At 41.6% G+C, this 26,608-nt stretch overlaps 1 protein-coding gene across 7 annotated transcripts in view; it reads right to left on the bottom strand.

Moving 5' to 3' along the window:
• Positions 1-26,608, bottom strand: part of LOC110974025 (ATP-binding cassette sub-family C member 8-like) — a 42,334-nt gene that overhangs the window by 8,611 nt on the left and 7,115 nt on the right. For all 7 annotated transcript variants that reach the window (XM_022225322.2, XM_022225328.2, XM_022225324.2 and 4 more), the window contains 24 exons: positions 24,388-25,005; positions 23,185-23,421; positions 22,424-22,609; positions 21,660-21,809; positions 21,334-21,489; positions 20,796-20,930; positions 18,894-19,056; positions 17,900-17,940; positions 17,339-17,560; positions 16,663-16,815; positions 15,478-15,553; positions 12,792-12,897; positions 10,455-10,553; positions 8,517-8,682; positions 7,369-7,509; positions 6,413-6,650; positions 5,611-5,822; positions 5,104-5,273; positions 4,548-4,617; positions 3,711-3,868; positions 3,203-3,295; positions 2,163-2,265; positions 1,422-1,535; positions 729-840 (listed from right to left, as the gene is read on the bottom strand). In XM_022225322.2, the coding sequence (XP_022081014.2) occupies positions 729-840; positions 1,422-1,535; positions 2,163-2,265; positions 3,203-3,295; positions 3,711-3,868; positions 4,548-4,617; positions 5,104-5,273; positions 5,611-5,822; positions 6,413-6,650; positions 7,369-7,509; positions 8,517-8,682; positions 10,455-10,553; positions 12,792-12,897; positions 15,478-15,553; positions 16,663-16,815; positions 17,339-17,560; positions 17,900-17,940; positions 18,894-19,056; positions 20,796-20,930; positions 21,334-21,489; positions 21,660-21,809; positions 22,424-22,609; positions 23,185-23,421; positions 24,388-25,005 (3,919 nt within the window). The remainder of the gene's footprint in view (positions 1-728; positions 841-1,421; positions 1,536-2,162; positions 2,266-3,202; positions 3,296-3,710; positions 3,869-4,547; positions 4,618-5,103; positions 5,274-5,610; positions 5,823-6,412; positions 6,651-7,368; positions 7,510-8,516; positions 8,683-10,454; positions 10,554-12,791; positions 12,898-15,477; positions 15,554-16,662; positions 16,816-17,338; positions 17,561-17,899; positions 17,941-18,893; positions 19,057-20,795; positions 20,931-21,333; positions 21,490-21,659; positions 21,810-22,423; positions 22,610-23,184; positions 23,422-24,387; positions 25,006-26,608) is intronic.

Below are 26,608 nucleotides of genomic sequence, written 5' to 3' on the forward strand. Positions count from 1 at the left end.
CTGCAAGCTTTCCATCTTAAAGACACTGTTGCTATGCCTCGTGATTCGAGGTAAGCATTTGCTTTTTTAATATTTGAGAGACGCCTTGCACCAATACACTATTTTCAATGGATAAGAAGGGCACAAAGGAACCAGTCCATGCACCATGACTATTATGTTTGCGTAAATTTAAAGAACTCAGTGTACCAGATATTATTTAACTACATCTTTGCCAAAGGCTTATTCCATGAAACCAAACCTTTTTTGAAACTAATTAGGAACACAGCAACATTATAAAGTCACGGGGCTTTTCTAATGGGGCTAGCAATTTGGATGACCGACACTGCATGCTGTCTTTCCTTTCAGGCCCATTACACAGATGAGTGATAACTGCTCAGTACCATGACAGAGCACAAGGCAGCTCTCGACCATACTGGTCAATTCCTGATGGACGTCACCTTACCGGATCACCGTCTGGCCAGAGCATGCTATATCAGTTTGATATCTTTGAGACATCATTCAGGTTCAACACCCTGTTGCTCGGTTTATTTAAGTGAGTGGTCCCATGTGAAACTAATATGTTAGACTTTTTTCAATCTTTGGCGATGTAGATGTGCCTTGTCTAAGTAATTCCAGCTTCCCTTGAGCATAAATGCATGTATTTTCACTCTGTCTTTACCCAAGTGTGTTCTCACACGAGGTCAACATGACTCCACAATGTATCAATCCCAGAATTAAGGGCATATTACCTTTGTATTTTTCCGTCTCTACATTCTTGTAATAGTCCACTCTCTCTATGGAATTCAGCTGCATCTCCATGTTGGCTGAGGACCTGATCATCCAGTTCAATTGATTGGATGCCTAGCAAACAGGAGGGGGGGGCATTAAAGCAGATAGCTGGGCAGTGATGAGTGCCCCCTGTGGCTTAACTCACGAGAGACAACTAAAGACAAGTCTAATGTGCAAATGTATGAATTTCACACTAATAACAAAAACAAAATGCACAATGCCCACCAGTCTACGAGTAACTGACAACTGTTTTGTCCAAGAGTCTGAAAGCAGTTTCTGTGACTCCTCCAAAACATTCCTACATGTATTTATAATAAATAATCCATCAAAAATACAGAGATTGAAGAGGAGAATGCAAAATTAAACATGCGGTAACTCAAGGTTTACCTTATGGTTTTACAAGTAGGTTTAGCAGGTGTTTGGATACCTTATACTCATAGTAAGTCCCAAGTTATCTTTGCTTAATTTTGTAAATGCAACAACTGGGACAACCATGAGTGAACATCAAATATGAGGCCCAAAAGAAAAACAAAAATGCAGTTATCCTGGGGTTCACAGTAACTGTTAAATGCAGAGCGACTCTCTCTCTCTCTCTTTCTCTGAGAGAGTATAAAGCTGCTCCAGCCGCGGTTCCACATGACCATTTGACTTACATTGAGAGCGTATGCAAGTGCAAGTCCCACTAGGCTTGGTAGCAGTAGGCCGTCCATTGCAGATATGACTGTTGATAAGCCGGCAATGAGCACAATGATGCCTCCAATCACTTCCTGTATGAACAAATCGCTAAGGGAATAAATACTGGGTACAGTTTCTGTAGTAATTGACATGCTTCCATGGAAACTACAAACAAGTGGATCTGAGAACAATATGTTTGGCCATCTTAAAATGAATGCCTGCTTCATTTATGCATGCTGATTTTATGCTTGATGTAGTTTAATTCACAAGACTTGGCGACCGTCAAGAAAATTTGCAAAAGATACCACCATGGTCAAAAACCCTTCTCTCAATTTTGAGTATTATTTGTATAGCCTGCCAGACTTTGCAGAAAGTTGAGTCTTTGGATTCAGGTAGGAGGCTTGGTCTCAAAATGCCCCCTTATAGTGTTGTAACGGTAACATGAAATTTCAAAGTTTGACACACTGTGATGTTACTTTGATTCTTTATCGACAGCCCGCAACACAGTGATGGTAGTGTGACGTAGCAATGGACAGATCCAAGGGCTTGTTCAGTTTAGCACAAGTAGAATCGCCAAAGTCACTTTTCAAGTGAGATGTCTTACGTGGGTGTCTAAAATAAAGCGATTTAATTCATCAAATTGAGGCTTAGCTGAAGCAAGAGACTTCGGAAGCCAATATTCTGATACCCTCCCAGCCCATCAGCAAGTATGGCCTTACCAGTCTGGCACCCAGCCACCTGTTACTGGTGTTCACATATATGAACATGGTGTTGTTTGTTTCCATCTTGTTGATGAGACCCTCGCGGAACTGCTCCTGCTGCCTAGAGGTACAGAGAAACACTTTCAATGGTCAAACTCAAGACAATGAGGACAAACTGAAAGCATTGGGCTTGGCCTGGACAGCTATATGTAGATTTGACACTGGAAAGTTTTGCATACATACAGAACTCAGCTGTAACAAAAATGACAGAGCCCACAGAAAATGTATAGCTATTATCAGTCACATAGAGTGCACCTGTTCCCAGCTCTGGCCCATTCAAATCTGTAGACACCTGCTCACGCATGTTTCGGCATATATGAGGATTTTGGACCAAAACTTCATGTTCAGTTCTTTCTATTTTGCATCTTTTTGGGTAGTTCTCAAGGAAGTTAAATTGCAAAATACAATCAAGTTTTCCATGAGATTTCCTTGAGCCATCGCTTAAACATTGCCTGCAATATAGTGTGCAATTACACTGTTTTTGCTGCTAAATCAGAACAATAACAGATGGGCTGGGCACCAATCTATAGAGCTGGAGCCAAAATGGTACACAAGTCGTCAGCAAGTGTTGTTCAAAACAATCCAAACTACCAAAATCATGAAGATCTCTGCATTATAAGTCGCAAAAGCTGATCCACTTGCATACTTATTTTCTGTTTTGATGTCTTTTTTCAAGGCCAAAAGTCTTGCCTTTGCAGCAATTATATGAAGCAAGATTTCCACGTAAGATAGAGTCACCTGTGGCCTTGTGCCTGTGGACCCATGCAAATTGAGCACATGTGCATGCATCCAAAAAATGATATGAACCATTCCGCATTTTTTCTTCAGGAGTAACTTTTGAGTCCTTGTCGTCAATCCGAAATACGTTTGGTTGAAGTAAATTTCAAATGCTTGATAAAATTACACTGAAAATTTAGGAGCTAAGGGGCATGTTCAGTTTACATGCACTTGATATAGCTGTGTGTTTGTTATAGTAGCGTTCTAGTAGTCACTCCTACCTGTAAGCCCTGATAGTGGACAGCCCTCCTAAGGTCTCCGAGAAATGAGCAAAAACAGGAGATTTGCTGATATTATACAAACGCTGCAGCTCCCTGTAAAAACACAAAGAGACAAAAGATTACATGATTACACAGCACTCGTCTGCTTTCTCACATGAATATTTGTATGGAGGGGAAGGAGATGGAAGACATGGGTTTTTAAAAAGAGTATCTCTCATAAGCCACTTGATAAAGGGTCAAATGTGCCTCAAAACGGATGATTGGGACTGGGTCAAGCTAGGCCAAACAGCTTTAATTTCAAGCAAGCTCAAAACTTAGCTCATAAAGTGGAATTGCAGTGTAGCCCATCAATTCACTTGCCCGTCGTAATTCAACTCACAAGCCCTGTCACACCGGGGCGGACAACGACACAGAAAATCCATTCGATGGAACTGTGATGGACTCAGTTGCAACACTTCAACTGTAAAACCACCAATGTCACCAGTGCCACCATGACCCCTACACTTGCCTGGATGTCCGGATGAAAAACTTCATGATCAGCAAGTACAAAATGACAAAGGGGATCAGCGCCACAGCAAAGTACCAGGTAACGGCAATGTTCACGACAATGGCCCCAATGCAGGTCAGCCAGTACTTCTGGAAACTGTTGAAGGTGTTGCCGAGAATCTGTTGAGAGAATGAAGCAAGGTAGGTTGGCTCTTTGCCTTCAACAGTGAAACAATTATTTCTGACAAGAGTTAATCTACCTCTACCCTGCCCCACGGAATGGTACGTCCTTTACTAATTAAGATTGTGACAAAGTTAAGGAAAATCTCCTACTCTGTATTCAACTCCTGAGTTAAGATTAAAGTGGAAAAGGGCAAAATGAAGGGAAAACAAGTGTTTAGGAGCTTGTGAAAAGAAATCATAGAGGTATGGACTTGAGTTGGATACTGGCGTTCATAATGCAATGGAGAAGATGCTGGAACTCAACAGAGGGTTTGCCTGGCTGCCATCATGCAGGTAAGTGCTTTTGTTTTAAGTATAAACACACAAAAGAGGCTTCCCTGTGGAACAAAAGGACTGCCCTGCAAGATGGCTACCATGCAAAACTTCTACACAGCAAAGTGGAGCCTATCACATCAGAGTCTACTGAGCATTGTGCACAACATTCAGACTGCTTCTGCCCTGCACACTGACGTTACAGTGTGCCCAAACCACTTTTCAGCAGAATGAGCACAAACCAGCAGCAACTTCATCAAATGAGAGATACACACCTTGATGTGGGTGCACAACAAAATGGCAGTACAATGGCTGTCAAAAGTGGTAAGATTTTTTCAGGGTGAGGGTGAGTTTAAGTCCATACCTGATCAATGGTTTTGATGTCCGACGAGAATCGGTTCATAATACGTCCAATTGGGGTGGTGTCAAAAAACCTGCCACAGGAAACAAATATACATATAAATATCAGTAATGGAGAATTAACTCAAGTCAGATTTAAAAGACAAGAGTTATTTCACAAATCATGTCAGACTGTTAGGGGACCTTCCGTTGTCAATGATGGCCATATTACCCGTTGCTGCATTATTAAACCCAACACCTGTGGTAAGGCGAAAAAATCTTGGCAAGTAAAATGACTTTACCACCAATAAATTTTGTGATGATTTTCACAGCCTAACTAAAATCCCACCTTCAGTTGTATACACAGAATGATCAACAATAAAGGGACTACACTTCCTTCGCCTCGTTCAATTTGAAAAGAATTTGGCTGGAGACAGAATAACTTGGGTGATGACTGACTGAATTAACTGCAACTCTGGTGACGATGTTCTGAAACAGAATGTTGGCAAACAGAACAGACTGGTCCACGGAATTCCAGCTCTGATTTCCCCATGAATATCCACTCTGATATGTTGACAAACCTCATTGGTGCACGCATGATATTCTCCAGCATCTGGTTGTGAAGTCTACGGCCGGCCAAGAGAGTAAACGTGAAGACGATGGTGATGGTGGCCGCTCCAGCAACCACACTGCTGACCGACAAACCAGCGTAGCCACTGAGATAGTAATGCAAGATCCGATCTTGCTGCTCCTGGGAAACAAATAGCAACTTCTCAGAGAATTTTTTAACCATTCAGAATGCGACCCAATCTGCCAATTTGAGTTGCATGTCGCCAGAGCTACTTTTCGAGTTGAAGGCCTTTTAAAGAAATTTTGCACAGTGTTTAAGCAATAGAAATCTTCAACATTTCACGATCTACACAACGTCCATTTTCATCACACCAAACCGAGTTACATCAAATAAAGAACTCAAACTCCTCAATCTAATACAAAGTACAACTCAAAAGTGAATCTGGTGTCTTGTGACTCATTTTCAAGGAGCAGAAACTCTAGACTATCCAGATGAGAAAACAAATTGTCCATCTTACGGAGGTTTTGCTGGAGATGTTTCGGCCAGCCTCCGACCAGTTGGCCAGCCAGAAGTTGGTCCCAATGAAGAGCGCTTGCTGGAAGATGGCAAAGAAGAGGAGAAACGAGAAAGCCACTAGGCCGATGGCCTTGACATAAGTGAGGTACACCCGCCAAGACACCGCACCTTTCACTCGCTCCTCATCCTGGACAAGACGCCCCTGCACTGCGTCTAGATTCAAAGAAAAAACCCCAAAGGGGAAAGTCACTGAAATTAGGGATTTGAGATGGGCTTAGCATTGTTTATCAGCAATTCCCGGCATAGCAACAAATTTCAAGAATGTACAGTAAAAATTATCTAAAATTTTAAAAAACACCGCAAAATCAGGCTGTTGCAAAAATAGACATCTCAGTGAAGTTCGAGTCTGGAAAGATGGAGAAATTGGAATAATCTTCACTTTTCCGAGTGATTTTCTTTTGTCTTGGTTAACATTTCTGGTTATTTTTCTGAGTTCAACATGGTTGGTCAAAAAATCACTTCCGACTACTGAACTCAAATCTCTGGTACTGTGGCAAACAATTTATGATGGACAGCCTATAGCCACAGACAACTTTCGACAGATCCAGCATTTACGGGGGAAGGGGTGCCCAGCATTTACAAAAGGGGGTACCTCATAAATCAAAACATACATACATTTTCCAGTATCCAGTTAAGGGCAAAAAAGAGAACTCAGGAAAAGCTAAAGGTATCTCTTAAAAAGAAAAATATAGACAAACGGGCATGGATCCATGCACACGCCCACACAGCATGCAAAAACTTACTCTTTGACTCGCCCCTGTCCACCTGTTTCAAGGCGGAGACCTGACGCATGAGCTTAGCTCTCTCCTCATCAACCGTGCTGGCTGACTCGTTGCCGGAGGTCTCCGAGTCCGACTGCACTGGCTGGCCGGTCTCGCCAGAGCCCTCCTGGGTCCAGGTGGCCACCAGCTCCGGGTTCTCCTCCCGTATCTCCTCCAGGTTGCCGAGGTTCTCGATCCGGCCGTCCTTCATGTACACAATCTGACCATGCACATGCACGTGAGGGCAATTTCGAAAATTAGGGGTGAGATTGGGAGGATGAAGATGTAATGACAAGTCCAGCAGTGGTGTCGTATCAATGACAATAAATACTCTGAGTTTTCAGGCCTTTAAAGGGCAGCAGGAATACAGGTTAGGTAGACACACTTTTTCGGCAACTTTCTAGATTTCTTTAATGTATGAAAACTGTTTAACAGTCTTTTTAATAACGTGTATTGAAAAGTGCTCCCTTTTAATCATAGTGGTCCGAGACTTCCTAGAAAACTCTTCAAGGGCATTCTTGCTGTGATGTCATTCTAGTAAGACAGAGTTCAGAGCATACACTATGCATGTAGGTTTTTCTGTTGACAACGTGAAGCAAGAATTTAGTCCCTGAAAAGTGTTTAGACTGCTCAGAGGCTGAATGCTATGTACTTACAAACGAATCACTAAAGAAAACAAAATCAAGGCCAGTTACATACATGTATTTAATACAAAACCAGCACTATTTTATGAACAAAATAAGACATTGAGATTTCTTTCTGAGAACGACATGACAATGTTGCTCATGAATATGGGAACTTACAACAGTATCAAAATAAAAAAGGCAGCAAAATACCCTTTAAAAAAGTACAACCAAAAATGAGAATCAGATTAACTCCACAGCATTGACAGAAGTATAGTTTGTTGCAGTACACAAATCTAAGAGAGTAACTCCTACCAGATCGGCTCTTTCCGCGTACTTAATCTGGTGAGTGACCAGGATGACCGTACGCTTGCTCTTTTTCATCAGGAACCCTTCGATCCCTTTCTTGAAGAGGTGACTGCCCACATGCGCGTCGAGGGCAGAGAGAGGATCATCCTGGACAAAAGGATGGACAGATGGACACTCACTGTTTGATGGAGAAATTTCTGTGACAGTTTGTTGTTAAACATTAAGCACACCTCCTGTGCACAGTGCATTTTGGAGCCACTGTTTAGATAGAACTGAAACATTTTAATAATGGAATACGTGCTTCACCAGTCTTGAGCTGGGACTAAGGGTAGGAATTTATGTTTAATTTCAAAAACGTTTAATACAAAAACTTTCAAATACCATATAAACGTTTAGCCAGCACTAGAGGAACCCACCATCTACATGTACATCAGTCTTTTCATATATGCATAATTACATAGTTCATATAGCCCAACCTTTGTAAAAATGTAGACTGATGTTGGGGCATGCATTTAAAACAAACAATGTTTATTATTTTAGAATCCACTGTTTTTTTCTCAAAAAGTACAGGGATGTCGAATGGGAAACAACAGCATCGTCTACAATAAAAACGAGTGTCCCATCGCATCAATCAAAACATCAAATCTCTAAAAGGGGTGTTTGGGAAATCTGTAAGCGGGTTTGAAACTTTTCTTGTTTAAACTATTAAACAAACGTCCCACCCTCAACCAGGACAATGCTAATGTCCCAAGCCTGCAACATTACAAGCGTCCATTCTCCAGAGCTGGTCTTAATCTTCCAGTTGACAAAGCACATAATTATTCCCATGCATTCATGAATAACTTTTGAGTCTGAAAGTCAAAACTAATTTAAAAGTTACAAATCTCCAATGACTTTGTTGAACATGTTGATTTCATCTTTTTTTTAGACATCCCTCCAGACATGCTATTGTATATGCCTTTCACAAGTAGTGGTAAACAATCTCCTTATATGGAGATTGGTGTGCCTGTGGCCCAACATGTGAGGATTCTATTTCGCATGCATTTTATGCTCAAAATGCAACTCACTGGTGGTACTGGCAAAAGCTTCAGTTTCTTTGAAATAAAAAACCCTGTTCAACTCTAAGATAATGAGCATCCAGAATATCTAATTACCAGAATCACGATGTTGTTTTCACTGTACATGGCCCTGGCTACGCTGACTCGTTGCTTCTGCCCTCCACTCAGATTGATTCCCTTCTCTCCGATCTCCGTCTGATCTCCAGCGGGCAGGATGTCGATGTCCGGCTGAAGGGAGCAGGCCGATATCACCTTCTTGTACCTGGCAAAAGAGAAAACACCTACTAAATACGGGTGATTCACAATGCAGTGCGCCACAGATATGTTGTCACAGAGAGGCCATTTTTGCAGTGCATTGTGGGAATATCGGGTCAACAAAGTGCTACCCGTTCGTTGGGCTGTGTGCTGGGAACTTGAATAGTTTCCTGCGCTTGTTTGTCTGGGATGAGGATTTGAAAGGGTTTTGAGTATCATGTTGATACGGGCGACTCACAATATAGTGTGCCTCCAAGAGCTTGCAACGCGTTGGCCCAATCACAATACGCGAAATCTGTTTTTATTGTAAATGATGCCTGTTACATACTGCTTTTTTCCCATTCGGCGTCCATGTACTTTTGAGAAAAAAACAGTGGATTCTAAAACAGAGATTGCTTGTTTTAAATGCCCCAACATCAATCTAAATTTCTACATAGGCTAGGCCATGTGTTGGAGGAACACTCTTGTGGAAAGCCCCTATTAATCAAGGAGGTGATTTTTTTTGTGACGCAAGGAATATCCCAATCAATCCAAATATGTCTTCAAGTTCTCCACCGACATTTGCTCCAATACAAAAAACCATGAGCCGACCCCATTTTTGTGGACCATAAACTTAAAACAAGGCATCTCTGTGGCAACCTCTTGGTGGCTCGATTGTAAACCGCCCATCTTATTGGACTTGGAAGGAGATGCTGGTGACGAATAAAAGTGGCAGAGAAAGATTATTAAAACTGGATGAGGTGGTTGACTTCAATCGCGCTGCTAATCAATACATACCAAGACCAAAGGATTAAAGAAATTAAGTGAGATACAGTATTGTGCAGAATACATTTCAGGGAAAGAAATTTGGGATTTTACTGGCAATATATATAAATATCGATTATCCTAGGTAGTCAGAGTAAACTTAACCCTAACCCCCTAGGGACCATTGAAATCCTGCATAACCTTGCTGGGTTCATCATGATGAGGGTTAAAAAAAAGTGCAGAATCCATCTGTCACACTTCTAGGGCTTATTCGAAACCCCATTCTCATGACACTCACGAACAGTGTTCTTGGGTTGTTGATTACGAACATTGAAATGCAAAAGGAATGCAGCTGAAGGTCAAGACAGCGACAGTCGCCATTTTGACACCAAATGAAAAGATGACATGACATTTACCATCTCACATTAAATAAAATCCCCAAATATCTACATTAAATAGTCAGGGTAAATTCTCTCTGATAGCCACGAGTGTTTTTTATTTTATGTAACATTGAAACCAACGTTGAATTACGGTATGTGCCTACATATCCGCCATCTCTGATCTTGATGTTCTTCATCCACTCCCCAGGAAGTGGGAGTGAGAATCTTGTTCGCATGTTGATTCTCCCCGTTTGAAACCCCGTTCTAACATGAGAACGGGGTTTTGAATACGCCCATACATTTTCTCCACCGTTCCTTTGACATTTCACCGACATCATTACGATGCAATATTTTCGCGTCCAACTGTCAGTATGTTTCCAGTAATGTCTCCCATTTTGACACTAATTTCATGCAAATCAGACATACTGTGCTCGTTTTTAAGAGACAGATCAGCCCAAAATGATTTTTGCTGAAATCTCTGCCCTATTTGCCCTCCAACTGTGTGATGGTAGTAAAACAGAGAAATGGAACATGAATTAGAAATATGGTTCTTTCAGGCTTAAATTAGTATTCTAGATATTCAGATACTTAAGATGTTAACTTCCAGGAGCAAAATGTATGGGCAGGATTGTGCCACATTTGCTCTTTTACCAACCTTTTCTTGTCATAACTGTTACCAAAGAGTACATTGTCTTTGAGTGTTGCGTTCAACAGCCATGGTTTTTGTGCCCCGTATGCAACACAGCGGCAATTCCTGCAGAAGGGAATATAAAACATCTTGGGAAATGCTTGCATTTTTGAAGGGTGGGAAAATTAATATCAATACTCAAGAAACTTGTCAAAATTTGGCAACGTATGAATGATGGTAGAAACTGTAGTACATGTATTTCATAATTCTAAATAACCTGACATATCACATGAACAAAATCTACAAGTCACCAAAAATATTATTGAAATATACTGTGGGCTACGAGTGCTCCGACAATGAGGCCTATGGATCTCAATCTACGGATGGCACATTTCACCTAAACGCCACCTCTTACTCGAACATTACCACATGGACCAAACTGGAGGTCAAGAGGGATCAAAGTTGGGGTTCAAAATGTGGAAGGAAATGATCAAGGGCATTGGAAACGGAACAAGTAGATGACCTACATATGTAGCTGATTTGATCAAGTTTACATATGAAGCAGGTGAGCTTCAGCCATAGCATTAGAATCAGTTTGTAAAAAAAATGTATGTGAAAAACTTACAATGCTGCACATGCACAGTGCATTAAGCTCATAACTACGGACAGGAATGAGTCGGGCACCATGTATACCAACAGACAGCGTATTAAAGACAGACGGACAGACAGAAAATCTGACCTGTATGGGCTAGATCTCCCCGAAGTAGTTAAAATGCACAACACAGAATTAAGAAATGAACTGTTTCTCTAATACATTCTTGACCAAGCAGTAGCAGGTAATTACAACGAACAGATAAAATTTCTCATTACATTAACCCTCCTTAAGTTTTACAGCACAAATATGTACAAGTGCCCAAGGTCACTCTCTTGCATGTTGGTGCAGTGCACAACACAACACAGCTGTGCTTCTTTGAGGCGTTTATCAAGTGACCCAAAGAGTGACTTCAGCCTAGGAGGGTTAATTCTCTTCAATTTTAGGTTGGTCCTTACCCTTCCCTCTTTGAATTATTTAGAATATACCAGATATACTTGCATGCTTTTGACACTTCACTTAATATATATGTCAACTTTTGGATGCTATATACAGGGGGAGACTGCAGTGTACTCTACTCCCAAACCAATGGCTAATTTGCAGTGACAGGCTCAGGCAAAAAGTCCACATAATTGACCGACTGCACCCGCTAAGTCACGTAACTCACAGTGGGTATTAGATATCAACAAACATGACGTCCACCATAAGCAAAGTGTTTCATAAGTATCACTTACCAAAAATGAAGCCGATGGTAGGTACCATACTCAGACTACTGATATAAAGCCCTAATGTCGGCTTTTACTGTTTTTAAACAACTCTCAAAACACACATTGATATATGGGGATGATACGTGCCCACTATACATGTTGGTCACTATACATGATTTAGCAGGCGCAGTCGGTCTTTAAGTATAACCAGAGTCGCTGTAATGTGATTTATTAAGCCCGAATCACTACAATGCAATTTAATTCCTATTGTAAAATCAACAGGGAAGGTAGAAAAAGGTTGAAGACCAATGCAGTTCAAGTGGGCAGACGGTTGCTAGGCAACAAACCTGAAAGTAGAGGGAGCTAAATAATACTTGCTACAGCGGGTACATTCAATAGAAAGGGTAGGAAAAAAAACACAAAGAGTCTTCAATGAATGGATCTTAGACTTTTATTTTCCTTTTAAAATTCCCCTGGGGGTAAGACCTATCTTTATCAATGAATGGGTTTAAGACTTTTCCTAGAAAACTCTCTAGGAGAATAAATCTACACCAGAAAAAATTGTACATTATACATGTATGTTCATTGTGGGAGATCAGACATTCCCGACTCCGCATCAACGTAGCCAGGTATCAGGTGAGAGAGGTGACTCGAGCAAGGAATTCTGTTTTTGTCTCCATACAAGAGCCTTCGGCAGTGACATTTTGATAAAGGCAGATTAGGCCGGAATTCAAAAGACATTATTGCCGCTTTGTAACCAAGCAATGAACTCTGTACCCTGTACATGCCAAAAAAGGTAACGTTATGTGCATGTATGTGTAGCGATTTGGCCAAACAGAATATTGTTACTAGGCATGACAGAATTCTTTTGTTCTCTCCAGGAGGCTGAGAGCCTGAGCTTTGGCCCTGCTCCACAAAAATTTATCATATCATAAGCACAGGTGTTATAAATGTTGCTCCCTTTTCCTTATTGACTGGCTAAAGCTAGACACACTCTGGTACTTTGAGCTCAGGGCCCTGAGGCAAAGACTGTTGACACGGGACAAACGTGAACAGACAGCTTACCGGTTCCACTGGACTCCCCCGGAGACCGTGATCATCTCGCCGAGGAGGGCTGAGAGCAGGGACGACTTACCCGCCCCGACCTGGCCTATGATCATGGTCAGCTTGCCTGTGGGAGAGCATCATGAAAGGCTTGTATGTACGTGAATATGCATGCACCGAAGAACAGAACAACAATGTATATTATTCCATGGGACACGACGAGAGCACTATCCCCTTTATAATTAGGGCCTGTTTGTTTTATATGTATCTGGATCTCAATCAATGATCCCAAAGCGGATTCGTGCTATCCATTAGGCGGGTTTTGATGTCAATGAACCAATGTCGGATTACTGATCACGATCTGGATCTGCTTGAAACAAACAGGCCCACATTCTCGCCCGCATGTCCTTTAATCTGAGATTAAAACTCACAAAAAGGACATTATGAAAGACATCCATGCACATGCAGATGGGATAAAAGTAGTAGCACACCCCTTCCAAATCTCTGTGGGAAAAGGAAAAGCACTGCACCCGTGTGCATTTTTTTTATACCAACTGAACTTTCTCGTCAATTATACACCAAAACTGCCCAAGGCATTTTGCTGTTGTAGCTCAGCTGATTTAGCATTTCAAAGTTCTGAAGGCTAACTTCCATTAGATCAATTTTTTTTCGAAATCCGTCAAGAACTGGGAAAGCAGCATACTGATTGCTGTTTAAAAATCAGCCATAAGACTGGGCACTGCTTTCATACATGTAGGTGTAAAAAATGTGACAGCCTTTGCATTCCTGGCCACTGACTAGCAGATGGGGGGGAGAGGAATAGTCAACCCCCTAAAAAGCAGGATATGACAAGAAGGATATTTACTTTGGACTCTTTCGTTTTTCCTTCCTTCTCAATGCGAGTAAAAGCCCGTAAATTTAGACTGGCACCTTGGAATAGTAAAGAAATCTTCACATTCCATCCTTGAAAAAATAATTTAATTCTGGATATTTGCCCTTGAGCAGGCCCTAGCTTGCTACTCAAATGTTATGCCATGCTCAGAAATCTCCAGGCCGTTGTAAAGGATTGTGACAAAAGATAAAAATCTGACTTGATATCATGAAAGCATTTGTACAGATCAGCGAACTGTAAGCACTAAAGCAACCTCTTGCTCAGTCGCTCAATGTAATTTGTTCCTTTGTGAAATGCCACAGCTTTCACATACGAATCACTCAATCTCTAATCAGTCCCCCCCAAAAAAATGTTTCCAAGAGGAGCGTTGTTGAATGTGGGGCCATGCACCAAGTGCCAATATAACAGGGCTCAATGAACAAAATATAATTGTGACTATTGTGAAAAGTGAATGCGAACTGATTCAACAGTGTGAATATTGGAAAAGTGAGATTTTTTTTCTAAAGTTGAATGGATTGAAGTTGACAATGGCAACAGTGGGACGAGAAGGGAAGAGAAATTTGATGAAAAATTAGTTCTCTAAGAAAATCACGACAAAGTTTCCTTGTGACCCATAGTCATCTTAGAAAGAATTGCGACCCCTGAATTCTGTGCACAAACTACACTCTCAGAGCTAAAAAAGGAAACAAGAAATTCCAAACAAAACCTTGTCGTGTTTGGTATCGCATAACAACGACATTCTTTCATGTCTTGCATACATGTACAGTGTGTGGACTTGCTCCTGTATCCAACATCAAACCTTTCCACCATAATTCACACTCAAATTGATGAAGTAGTTTAGCGTACACCCTAACTCTAACACAGCGATGTCCTTCTCAGACAACTTGAACGACAGTGGCATAAGGTAGAGTCAAATGAACCATTGGAAACTTTATCCAAATACAACTTCATGCAGTGTACACATGTACATGTCACATTTACGGGGGTCTTTAAAAAGACGCTTGCATGTCAGTGACACAAGGAAGGCAACCCGTCCTCTGCAGTGCTAGTCCTGTGTACTTTCATAAAAGTGCAACAGGAATGCTTAACCACAGAGTACTTCAGGAGATATAGGGCTTTAAAGAGTGCACCTTTAATGTCACGTGACTTGTCTCCTGATGACATTGTTGTCACATGAGGTCAATTTTTGTCTATGACACTTCACTTTCTAGTTTCCTGCAAAGTTTCAACCCAACGGGACGTGTAAATCAGAAGATACACGGCTTGACCCTAGCAACTACAAGAATTAACTTTTCATACAACGGTGATGCAAATACCTCACGTTCGCCTGATTCAAAAGCACATTTTAAATTAAGCAGTTCCTTTCCTGCATTTTTGTAATACAGTAAATCATCCGTCAAATACAGTTACGCATTGTACCGCACACGCCTTATTGCTTTAAGAAGCTCTAACAAAACCAATTCACGGTCATGTTCACTGATCGAAATGAATTCCCCTGTAAAAATCACATCCAAAATATTTTAAGCTGTAAAGTCCACATTGCCTTATTCTGAATGATTCTCTGACAATTCCCAAATGGGTACTGAGGTTTTGGCATCCAAACAGCAGCACTCTATTGTCAGTTGCTTAATTGACAAGCACAGCTATTTTACTGCACAGCGTATTACTTTTTAGTACTTGGTGCTCTGTAAGAATACACAATTTACAGTAAAAAAATAATTAATACAAGAAATATTTGCAAAGAGTTGCTCAGCTTGCTAGGGAGAAACATCTCAGCGAGTCCTTAAATAATGCTGAGTTGTCTACAAGACTTACCCATGGGAATGTCCAGTTCAATGTTGTTGAGGGTAGGCATGAAATAGCCTTCATCCCAGGTAAAACTGCCGTCAATCTGTCATGTGGGTAAATGACCAGAGAGTGAATGTCAAACAAGGAGTTACATCAATGTCTATATGCCTGTTATGGCTTATGGTTGGTTTCATTTTTGGGGTTACAAATGAGCCAGAAACACAAATTTGCAACATAAAATTCACATAAAATGAAGACTCTTAAGTAAACTTTGCTACGACTGTGTTCAGAACAGCCTAGCTAGGATTGAATAGGAACGGATCGTATCCCTTTTCAAGTTGAAATTGTTAAATTAACATTTCAAATGAATAAGGCAAAGACATACAAAATTACGGCAATGTTAAACCCGAGAGGTAATGACGTTACTGTTTAATTCACAGATGTGTCCTCATGGGGGCCGGAATGGAAAGTTTAGCACAGGCTCTGCAAGAAACCATTCATGTGTCTCCTTTTCCATGCGCCTTCTAGGCAACCAATATCAGTACTTTATAATCATGTTTAATTTTATCACCACAGGCTAACGCAGGTACAGTCCTGTTGTCATGACTTTTTTTTAACTTTTGGCTGCTTTCTGTAATAGACGTGTAACCATGTAATTGTTATGGTTACTTTGATTATGTTCCAATTCGTTTCTTTAATTAGTTGGACTAATGTGTTGCATGTGAGGAGACAAATTTCCTGAGGATTAATAAATTGAGTTCAAATCACTTGAACTGAATTGACTGACTTGAATTCAAATAACTTGAAGTGAATTGAATTGAATTCAAGCCACTTGAATTGAAATGACTTGAATTAGAAATATGAATGGAATGGGGACGGGGTGGGGTGGTTTTGGGTAGGGTTGGGGATCGGGTGGGGTTGGGTGGTGTGGAGTGGAGTGACCATAAATCTACTGATGGTCAGTGCTCAATTCCCTCAAGTAACACTTCTCAATCGGATGTTGAGAATGAGCCCCGTCCTGAGAAAAGCACATGCATAAACAAAGCACATAACAGTATTCAAATAACTCCTAACTTTAGATAATAAGCACATAGAGATATTCCACAATATATAAAAACTGATTATTATATTTATTAAAGTATCATGTCATAAATTGCATCCCTCATGGGCTCATGAAATTAATTTAGAAAGATGGATCTCAAGGGTTCTAACCCGACAGGCCATGTCGTCAGGTACGTATGTGAGACCGGTGGACAAAGATGCATTGGGGGAGAAGGTACCAAAGTCCTGCTCGTGGTTCTGTCCGTCTAGGAGCCACTGTCGGTCCTCTGGCTTGTGGTCATTTTGGAAATCCCTTATTACCACCTTTGTTGAATGAACAAAATGAAACAGTCTTGAAAAGATCTAATAAATGTGATCTCCGTTAGCCTACTGTGGTTGGTACTGACTAGTGTCATAACAAGTGCTTTAACGATTTGTAGGAGATCGACTGTGCGTAATGAAGGTAAAATTTCACAGGGGGCAGCCACGAGTGCTAACAGTTGTTTGAAGGGATGCTAGCTGTAAGCAAATTCACTGGGTCTTGTATGTAAGATGTGTACATTTCATAATTTTGAACGGAAGTGGACGGCACAGACAGCACAGAGTTCCGTTTCTGTTACCCATCCCCTTCACTACACCACAGAATTCTCTCCTTGTAGTACTGGCTTAAACTGGACAAGTTATAAAGAGACGGTTTCGCTAATTACTTCAAATGCAAGGTTCATCATATAAAATACATGGAACCCACCATTAACATGTTCAAAAGGTCAAACTTTTGATAACTCTTGTTATGAAAAAGTTTCACATGATTTAAATATTAAAAGCCACCAGGAACCCCGACACTCACCTCTTTATGCACCTTGGGTTTGGGTTCCCAATGCTCCTCGATCTCCGGCGCGGCCAGGAAGGCCTTCAAGCGGCCCGTGCTGACCACGGCGTTGGCCGTCGTGATCAGGGTGTACGGTAGGACCATGAGGGGGAAAAACAGCTGGTTGAAGGCCGCCAGAGAACCGAAGGCTACTGCCGGGGTGAGATGCTTGCCTGTTAGCGTGGTGTACAAGCTGTAAGACTGGACAGGACAGTATATACCCAAAGATGTGTATTGGTTCCAATCAGAATTCTGTCGCGCCCAATATTATATCGAAAATCGACTGCATTTGCATTATTTTGCTCGTATAGACCTTGTGACCCAGAGCACACGAGTAGCACTTATAAAAGATGTGAAAATGTGAAAAATGTCTCCCTCCCTGTCTTCTCTACTATGCATACACATCAGTCAGGAATGTGGCAGCCGTGCACATGATACAAATACTTTTGAATAATAGGGGTGCGAATGCTACAGAGGTGTGAAATACCTATAAAAGTGGAGTTCTAGAAAGCTGTAGGACTACAAGCTGTAAATACTCACCACCAAAGTGACGAGCAGTGGGCAGGAGTTGGACAGTGTTACTGCAAGCAGAGATAACCACATTATCAGGAAATCGTCCAACAAGTCCCAGATGCACATTTCAAATCAGTGTATTTGGTTTGACAAGCAAAACTTGCAGTGGGAGGTGAGAGTCTTATAGTTAGCGTTCCTGCTCTACACAAAATAAACAGGTGTCAAGGCATCCAACAGTGGAAGCAGACTACCAATCGATTTCCTGATGAATTTTCGAAGACAAACGTAAACACTTTGCATGGAAATTATTGTGCAACAATTTGCATCTGTGTTGATAATAGTTCCAACTGAAATAAACCTTTTTTCCGACTGCTTGGAGATTCTCAATTTTGTGGGCAGATTTCTTCCTTTTATCAGCAGTACAAGGCTCCGATGAGCAACCACTCTGGAATCCAGAGTTCATTTATACCTAATCTAATCTGTGTTGATAGTGTAAGTATAGTTCCAACAGAGTGGAGAAAGTTTTTAGGACCTTAATAAGCACAACTGAAACAAAACGTTTTTGGCTGACTGCTAGAAGATACTCAATTTTAAGGGTAAGATACATCTAGTAGGACCACCAGCCAACACCCTATCAGATTTCTTCCTTTTATCAGCATCACAAGGCTCTGGCAACCACTTTAGAATCCAGAGTTAATTCCAAACCTAATCTAATAATAATCTAATACCATAAAGGATGTATGGAGAACTTCACACTAAACCCGGCAACTGCCTGTAGTACTGTGCATCAATTATATGCACCATCATTATGCCAACTGGTGATTTGAACATTCCACTCTAGTTAACCTTGTCATATTTTTCACACTATTTTGAAGATGCAACCATAACCTTAATTGCAATCTTGGAGGAACTACATGCCAGATCTTGCAAAATTGCAGGATATTTTAATTCACCTTGATGAAAAATGACATAACTGGGCCACGCTGCCAGGGTAAAGTTGTCAAGAAACCTTCTCACTTACACATGAAGACTTTTGCCGCAGTCTGCTTGAGCAAGGAACTGATCTCCAGGGCTCGGACTTTGCTGATGGCCGTGTAGAACATGTCCTCCCAGCCGTAAAGCTTGATCAGCTTGATCCCCTGCAGCAACTCGTTGGTTCGTTTCAGACGCTCGTCACCTTTTTCCTGTCAGAAACCCGGACCAAGGGATCATGTCACAAATTCTATCAAGCGTTTCATGAAAATAAAATGGAATATAAGAAAGTGGAAACAAAATGGAAAGAAAAGAGAACATAATCAGAGACCGAGTACCTTACCGTCATTAGCTTTTAGTCTACACTTATCAATGGCACTATAATTACCAAATGCAGTGTCAAATTCTTCACTAATTTACAACTACAATGAACTTCTAGTATTAAACTCTTAGTATTGCTGATGGGAATGGGACTTGACTTCCTCACTTTTAAACACATTTGTGCAACTTTGGCATGATTTGATCGTGCACATACATACACGTTTGGTCAGACAAAAATTAAAATGGTTAAAAAGTATCAATTTGGAACTTTTTTAATACACATGTCCACCCTCTACAGACAACTGCCAATTGTCAAAAGAAAGCCTAATTAAATGAAGTAAAAATAACAACAGAAATTCTAAAATCACTAAATAAATATCAGAGAAGTATAACACATGCAACAGGCAGAGAACTCCCCTTTAAAGTTCCTGCCTGAAGGAATAATTCTAGGAAATCTCAAAACAATCTGTTTCTTCAAAGAGCACTTTAACCCAGCAGCCCTAAATTTCAACAATTAGGCAGGCAGGTAGTCGAAAAACCCCTCTTAATCTACCATTTAGCCCCTTTCATCCTGTCCCATTTTTTGCAACAGAAGTAGGGTAAGGTGTTTGGCGCAATTTTGTCACTGTTGGTGCTCCAGATACACATTACGTTTGAAATAACAATGCATCGCGTGGTTTTATAGGCAGAAATGCATGCTCCCACTTAGGTGAAGACCAGTGAATGACTTTCTCTAATCTTCTCCACAGAGCTCTTGTTTACTGCAAGTTGTTTAGGCTGGGATAAACTGATTATGTTCTACAGGAAGTACTGTCAGGGATTTGTGGGTCAGCAAAGCAACCAGAGAAGGTTCAAATTTTAAAATTTCAAAACAGATTTGGAGCTGCCAGATTTGTTTGTGGAGATTTCTCAAGAAACGGTCGTGTGTCTGATATGCTGGCAAATTTAAATTGGACACCCACCAATTGAGGCGCGATGACCAACAGGTCAAAACCCAGGTCAAAATCAGCCCTCACCTCATCCCAACAGGTGCTACAGTTACACCTTGAAACCCAAAACCAAGGGGTCAAGGCAGGACGACAAACAATTTGAAGACTGTCATTAATTCGCATTAATCAGCAGGTTTTAGGAGAAACTACAGACAACTACGTTTATGCCATAATAATTACCTCATGTCATATTAAGTTCCAATCTCCTGAAGGCCTCCTTGTCAGCCTCCCTGGTGGAGTATTCAGGAGGAATTTCTCCCCAGTACCAACAAAGGATGACTTCTCTTGTACCAGACATGTTTTATCGGGCCAATGCCCAGCCAAGCCATGTGCATTTACGTGTGAACAATGCCCAGCTTTATTGCCGGAACTATTCCACACTCACACACAATTAAACAGGTAGACGGAAAAGGAGGTCATGTAGATTGACGTCCGTCATATGCATATTATGCTCAGGACGCACAAAGTACGTACTGTACACGTTCTGGGCATAATGTGCATATGACACACGTCGTTCTACATGGCCTTGTTTTCCGTCTAACCACGGCCTGATCCTGTTGCGTCCTGGAGGAAGGGTAAATGAACCAGGGAGCATTAGGCCTTCCTAACTATCCTCAAGAAAACATTCGGGATTTAATTACCAAAGCACTTTTCTGGAAACGTCCCGTCTTCTTGGCTATGAAGGAGGACAGCGGGAAAATGGTTGCCACAATGAAGAAGCCAATCAGAGCAGCCACACCCAGCTGGTAGTACAAGATGATCAAGTAGCCAATGCACTGGAGGAAAAAAAACACAGGAAGTGGAAGGAAATACGACCCAGAAAATTGGACATTTTAGCAGCACAATCTTGTTAGGTCTATACCAGCAGTGGCAGAACTGGGGGCAGGGGAAGGGGGGGTTCCTACCACCATCAAAAAGTAGCTCATTTGTTCCCTTCACTTTCCTTCACTTTTTCCTTCTTTTTTGGGGTGGCACTAAATCTGTTGTCTGATATATTCTGCACCAGAAGGGTTCACTTTTTGAAGATCACTGTAGCTGAGCTCAAACTTCAATCTTGATTTACCCAAAACGAATGAAAATCGCAATGCCAACGTTGCCCCGCTAAGTAAACGCCGAGACAGCAGAGGCACCTGTGGAGATAACTCAACGGCAAACAGTCCAAGATTACGGCCTCCCTACCAGATATGGAACACTGAAGAGGTAAAACAGGATCTGAAATGCCTCCAGGACGTTGAGAGCATCCACCGACATGTGGTTGGTGATCTGGCCCACGGTCATCGACCCTCCAGTCAGCGTGTAGGAGGCAAGACGCAGTGACTTGTCGTAGACCATCGCCTGAGGAGGAGTATAGTTGGACATGCCAGCAAGCTCAGGGTTAAAACTATTGGCAAATTTGTAAGTTTTAATGAATACTGCCAGTCATCGTCCCCTAAGAAAAGACCAAAAGGCATAGGCATCGCCATGATATTCTGAATGGGTGCGGAGGGGAAGGAACCTGCACGCACCTGCAAGGCAATCTGTACATGCGCCGATGCCAGGATGACTATCTGGTAGTGACCTTGCAAGGCTACTCCTCTTGTGGCTGTGGCGAGGAACAGGATAACTACCAAGACAAAGCCATTGCTGATGAAGTCTGCTGCCGATATGTACTTGCTCTAAAGACAGGGATAGCGTAAGAGCAATTTTAAACACATGCATTTCTGAGGTTCCAATTAGTGGCCTTGTGGGGTGTCGGTACCTACGTATAGGGACGGGGGAGTGGGATTTTTTTTTTACCCATGGAAGAATCCTTAGTCTCTTATATCAGGTACGCAGTAGAACCATTTTGAAAATGCTTTTCAATTAAATGGTGCTTTCAATTTCTGAAAAAGTACAGAAAATTTGCAAGATGTCTCGGTAGGGGAGGGAGCAATTTTTCCTGAACCATATCCCCTGCTGTGAGGTACACAGTTACAAGATAGCAGTATGATTGATAAAGACCAGAATTATTCATCACATTTAAGAAGACAACCGGAAGAACTCATTCCCTCCTTTTGGTCTGAAGATTCACATTCTACTGAATTGATGACAAAGCTTTCAAAGTAGCATGGTAAGTTTTACTCAATCCAAATCCAAAACAACTTTGACATTTCCAAGTTTTTAGTAAGTTCTGTATGTTTGCAGTAATTACTCCAAAAAAGGTCAGCCCACAGCAACCAGCACGTCTAGGTTTATGGCAACTGGACATTAGGCAATAAGCAATTTGAAACTCTCTGTTTCATTAACTTACAGTACTCTCCTGTGCTTCCTCAGGTGACATGACGTAGCTGACGACACCAGCGACGGCAAATGGTGGTACAAAGGCACAGGTGTCCCCAAGCGCCCGGGTCAGGAATGCAAGAAACATATCCCAGCCATAAGCCCGCGCGTAGACCCGAAACATGCTCAGAGATGTGCCCTTCGCCCGGGCCCTTTCCTGGTGACAGACAGAAATTGGACTTGTTAAGGTTAGATGAACTAAATTCTTAACAGGTTTTCAAAACCCTTTGAGCTAGTTCCTATTGTACTTAAAATGAGCTTAACTGCAAAGGCAAACACGGTACGTGCAAATCGACTCCAAGATGTACTCATGGCAACCTATTCAGAGATATTTGCAGGACGTCACAAATTTGGCAAGACAAAACTTGAGGGCTTTTGAACAATGGGCTGCAAATTTCAAATTACAAGCAAAATAATTTTTTAACTCCCACTATCATGAGCAAATCTAACTCTCCATTTTACACAGGCAACAAATTGACAAATACCTCAATTCACATAACCAAATGAGTTCCTGTGATTCCCAATGACATTTAATGGGAAAATCATCCATGCTTGGGCAGCTAACACATAAAGCCAACCAGTCTGAGGTCTGCAAGGCCAACCAGAGACCAGATCTGATTTTTTTTTGGTACGAAGCTTTTTCCGAAAGTACAAATCAATTCATCTTTCTAATCTCCAGTTTGTCTTTGATTCACTGTATCCAAACCACTGAGGTGACATTTGCATGCATACCTGCTCCTTCTTCAAGGCCCGATTGAGGCAATCACTCTGGTACTTGGTGGTGTGGACTTCAGATAGACTGCCCACATCCTCATACTCCAAACTGTGGTCGTAGCCTACAACGTACAGCCAGCCTATCCACGAGTACATGAAACAGGAGAGGAAGTTGCAGTACTCTTGCATGTAGTGCATGTCCGGCCGCAGCAGGTCCTCTGGGAATCGCTCTTCCGTGGTGCACCATTTAAAAACCTGCGTGGCGAGTGCCAACAAATATCACAAATTAATAAGAATTAAGATTGGCTATCAGCAATTTTCAGTATCATACCCAACTGCAGAAAACAGCAAATTTATCTATAGTCAATACAGCAATCCACCAGCCTCAGAATTTATCACCTTGTGTCTACATCCCTAGTTGTAGCAAGAGAAAAAAAACCGGTACTCTTATAGTTAACCTTTAGTTAATTGATTCCCGTCAATCTAGTTTGAGTGCGCTTTTTTGAGTCTCACTGCATGCATAACTAAAGCACGCAGGGTTCCTGCAACTTAAGGACAGTTAAATTCCATGATTTTTCCATGACTTTTCCATGACCAAATGATGAAAATCCATGACCCTATGAGGCAATTTCTTGGACTATGCAGACTTTAAAGTTGCGAATAAAATCACACATTTTATGCACTTACTCCTGATAATAGAAATCACACACAATGTTTGAAAAATTCCATGAATTTTCCATGACTTTAGTTATTTTTACAAAATTCCATGACTTTCCAGGCCGCGGGAACCCTGAGCAAGTTATTAAATACTTGGGCCCAATTTCGAAGCACTGCCAAGCAAACCATCTTCTGCTAACGGAGGCTTCGCGTACATATATTTCAGTAAGCACAGCAAACTGAAAGGCACAATTAACCTCGGAGAAAACATTTGCTAAGCTTAGTTGTGAAACGTTTGAAATTTCTATGGGTGCCAATGCACGTTTTGTGCCAAGCACAGCAACCGTGAAATGTTTGCCATGAAATACACTTACTGTTAGTTAGCAATTTTTGTTCTTTGGGGTTAACAACAAATTTCCTTCACAGTAAGCAGCACTGTGAAAGTGGGCCATGAAAACTTTTTGCAAAGTTCTGTGCAATTGCCTTTTGTGCTGATTGCTTTGGGAAAGGTACAAGCTTCTTATTTATAAATCTTGCTCAGATCTCCTCAGAATGATTACAAACCTTAGTTCTGATGACGTGAAGCTCAAACAAAACAAGGAGGGCATAGGTAACTAGGGCAGCTATATTCAAGTCAAGCCGCATCAGCGAGAAATCCACGTTGGGGTCATGGTCCAGATTGAGGAACCTAGCCACCTCCCCGGCCAGTGCTGCCAGCCAGTAGATCAGTAGGAGCCAGGCCATGCCCGGCCTGTTCCACACCTCCATCTGGTTGTAGTAGACCACTGACACCAGGGCTGCCACCAAAGACAGGGCACCCGGCACGTACAGGTGGGGTCTGGTGGGCAGATCACCGTACACGCCCAGATCCGTCAGGATTCCCTCGCCAAGCTCAGAGATCACCAGCAGTACAAACAAGATGTAGAGCACCCAGCGCAGGTAGTGTCCAGGATAGGGAATCAGGTAGGTGTACTTCCTCCTCCGGATCTGAGTGCAACATCCGAGGACGAACAGAACCAGGACACCCAAGACAAGGAATGCCAGGTGTGGCAACGTGTAGGCAAGGTCCACGAAGCAGGCATTGTACAGGGTGTGGTTCAGGTCAAAGGTGAAATTAATCAGGTTTTCGGTGTTGTCGTCTCCACAGAACCAGTTGAGCTTGTCAATGCCCGCCATGTCGAACTGCAGAAAAAGACAAAATCAAAGTTCCAACTAAGCTTCATCCTGAGAAGCTAAGTTTTAGCTTCTCAGGAGTGACCACTACCAGTATTTATCAAGCCACTATGAACATGTGCATGTATCGGTAGGCACTCCACAAACATTATCCAACATGCTCATTCCACAAAGAATCAAGTGTAATTCAAGAAAATCTTTGGATATCATTAAAGCCCTCAAAAAGATCAGCCTTTCACTACGGGAGTATAATTTCATAGGCTTCATTTTTTAAAGAGTGTAACATCTGGCAAGTTTCAATAACTACCTACTCTATGCCAACCACGCATCAACCAATAACTTTCCGCATAAATGCACCAGTTTGAGTGCCAGTTTATAGAAACTACCCATAAGTTGAGGCACATCAAGCCTGGTTTAATGGATTTTCAACACGCTGAAAGGAAAGGGGCAATCAAAATTTTCATGTCATAAATTTCAGTTAAGTCAAAAATTACTCCTACCCATTCCAAATTCAGGTAACAGAATTTACAATCGAAAGACCCACTGATAGAACTGACAACCAAAAGTTTAGAGGAGCTTTTGCACAGGAAATTCTAGCTTTTGTGTGCATGCGTTGACCATGAGTCCAGTTCAAATGTTTTAACAAAATGGCAAACTGCCACATTTTTCAAAGGATATGAATAATTTTGGGCTTGACTGTATACACAGTGCAAGTTCTGGAAAAGACTGCAGTAATCAGTCTGAGGACTGAGGACTGTTAAATTTGGATAAATAGTGAAATATTACTGAAGACTACACATAACTGTGTGCACCAATTGACAGGAACAGCTTTAAGGTTTTCAACACAAAGAAAGGAGAGGAGTGATCAATTTTTCAAGTCCTATATGCACTGCATGAGTCCTGCAGGAGACCGAGTTGAAAAGGGTTGATGTCAGGATGGCTGGGTTGAAGGGTGCAAAAACACAACCATAGATCACGGTTCACAAGGGACCAATATGAATGGCACAGCCACAGTGATTTGATACAGAAAATACGGTGGATGATGAGATTTTATTTCCTGTCAATGAGGGTCTTAAACCACTAGTGCAGTGGCTTATTAGTTTAATGTGGAAATTTCCTCTTCTATACCTGTGCACGTACCCAATGTATTGTGTCACTGACAGGGCCTTTGTGCACACCATATGTAAGCCCTAAAACTCTGTCAGTGACTGAGTGGAGGGGGGGGAGGAGGCCAAGGTGTATTCATCAGGCAAGGTGAAAAATCTTTTGGTATTGTGTGAGGGAATTGGTATTTGAAAATACTGAAGCCAGCCAGGAGCCAGATCGGAAGTGGTTAACATTAGTACACAAATTGAATGCATTTGTTAAGTATGATATCCCGTACATGTTTTCTCTATTTCGTTTTTCCTTGAAATTGGGGTAGGGTTTCTCTTGCACATGTGCACACACACCCATGTTGGGTACCCTTCAGTGCAAGCATCATATTTGATTCAAGTACTCTGCATGAATGCATACCAGTGCCACTTTATTTAAGCCACAAAGGTATTGACTGAGGTCACTTTGTAGTACCTAAACACAAAACAATTCCCCCCCCCCCCCGCACATTATGGTC

The sequence above is a fragment of the Acanthaster planci genome, linkage group LG04 (assembly GCF_054643075.1).
Source record: "Acanthaster planci isolate LZ-2023a linkage group LG04, COTS_SCS, whole genome shotgun sequence".
NCBI classification, from domain to species: Eukaryota; Metazoa; Echinodermata; class Asteroidea; order Valvatida; family Acanthasteridae; genus Acanthaster; species Acanthaster planci.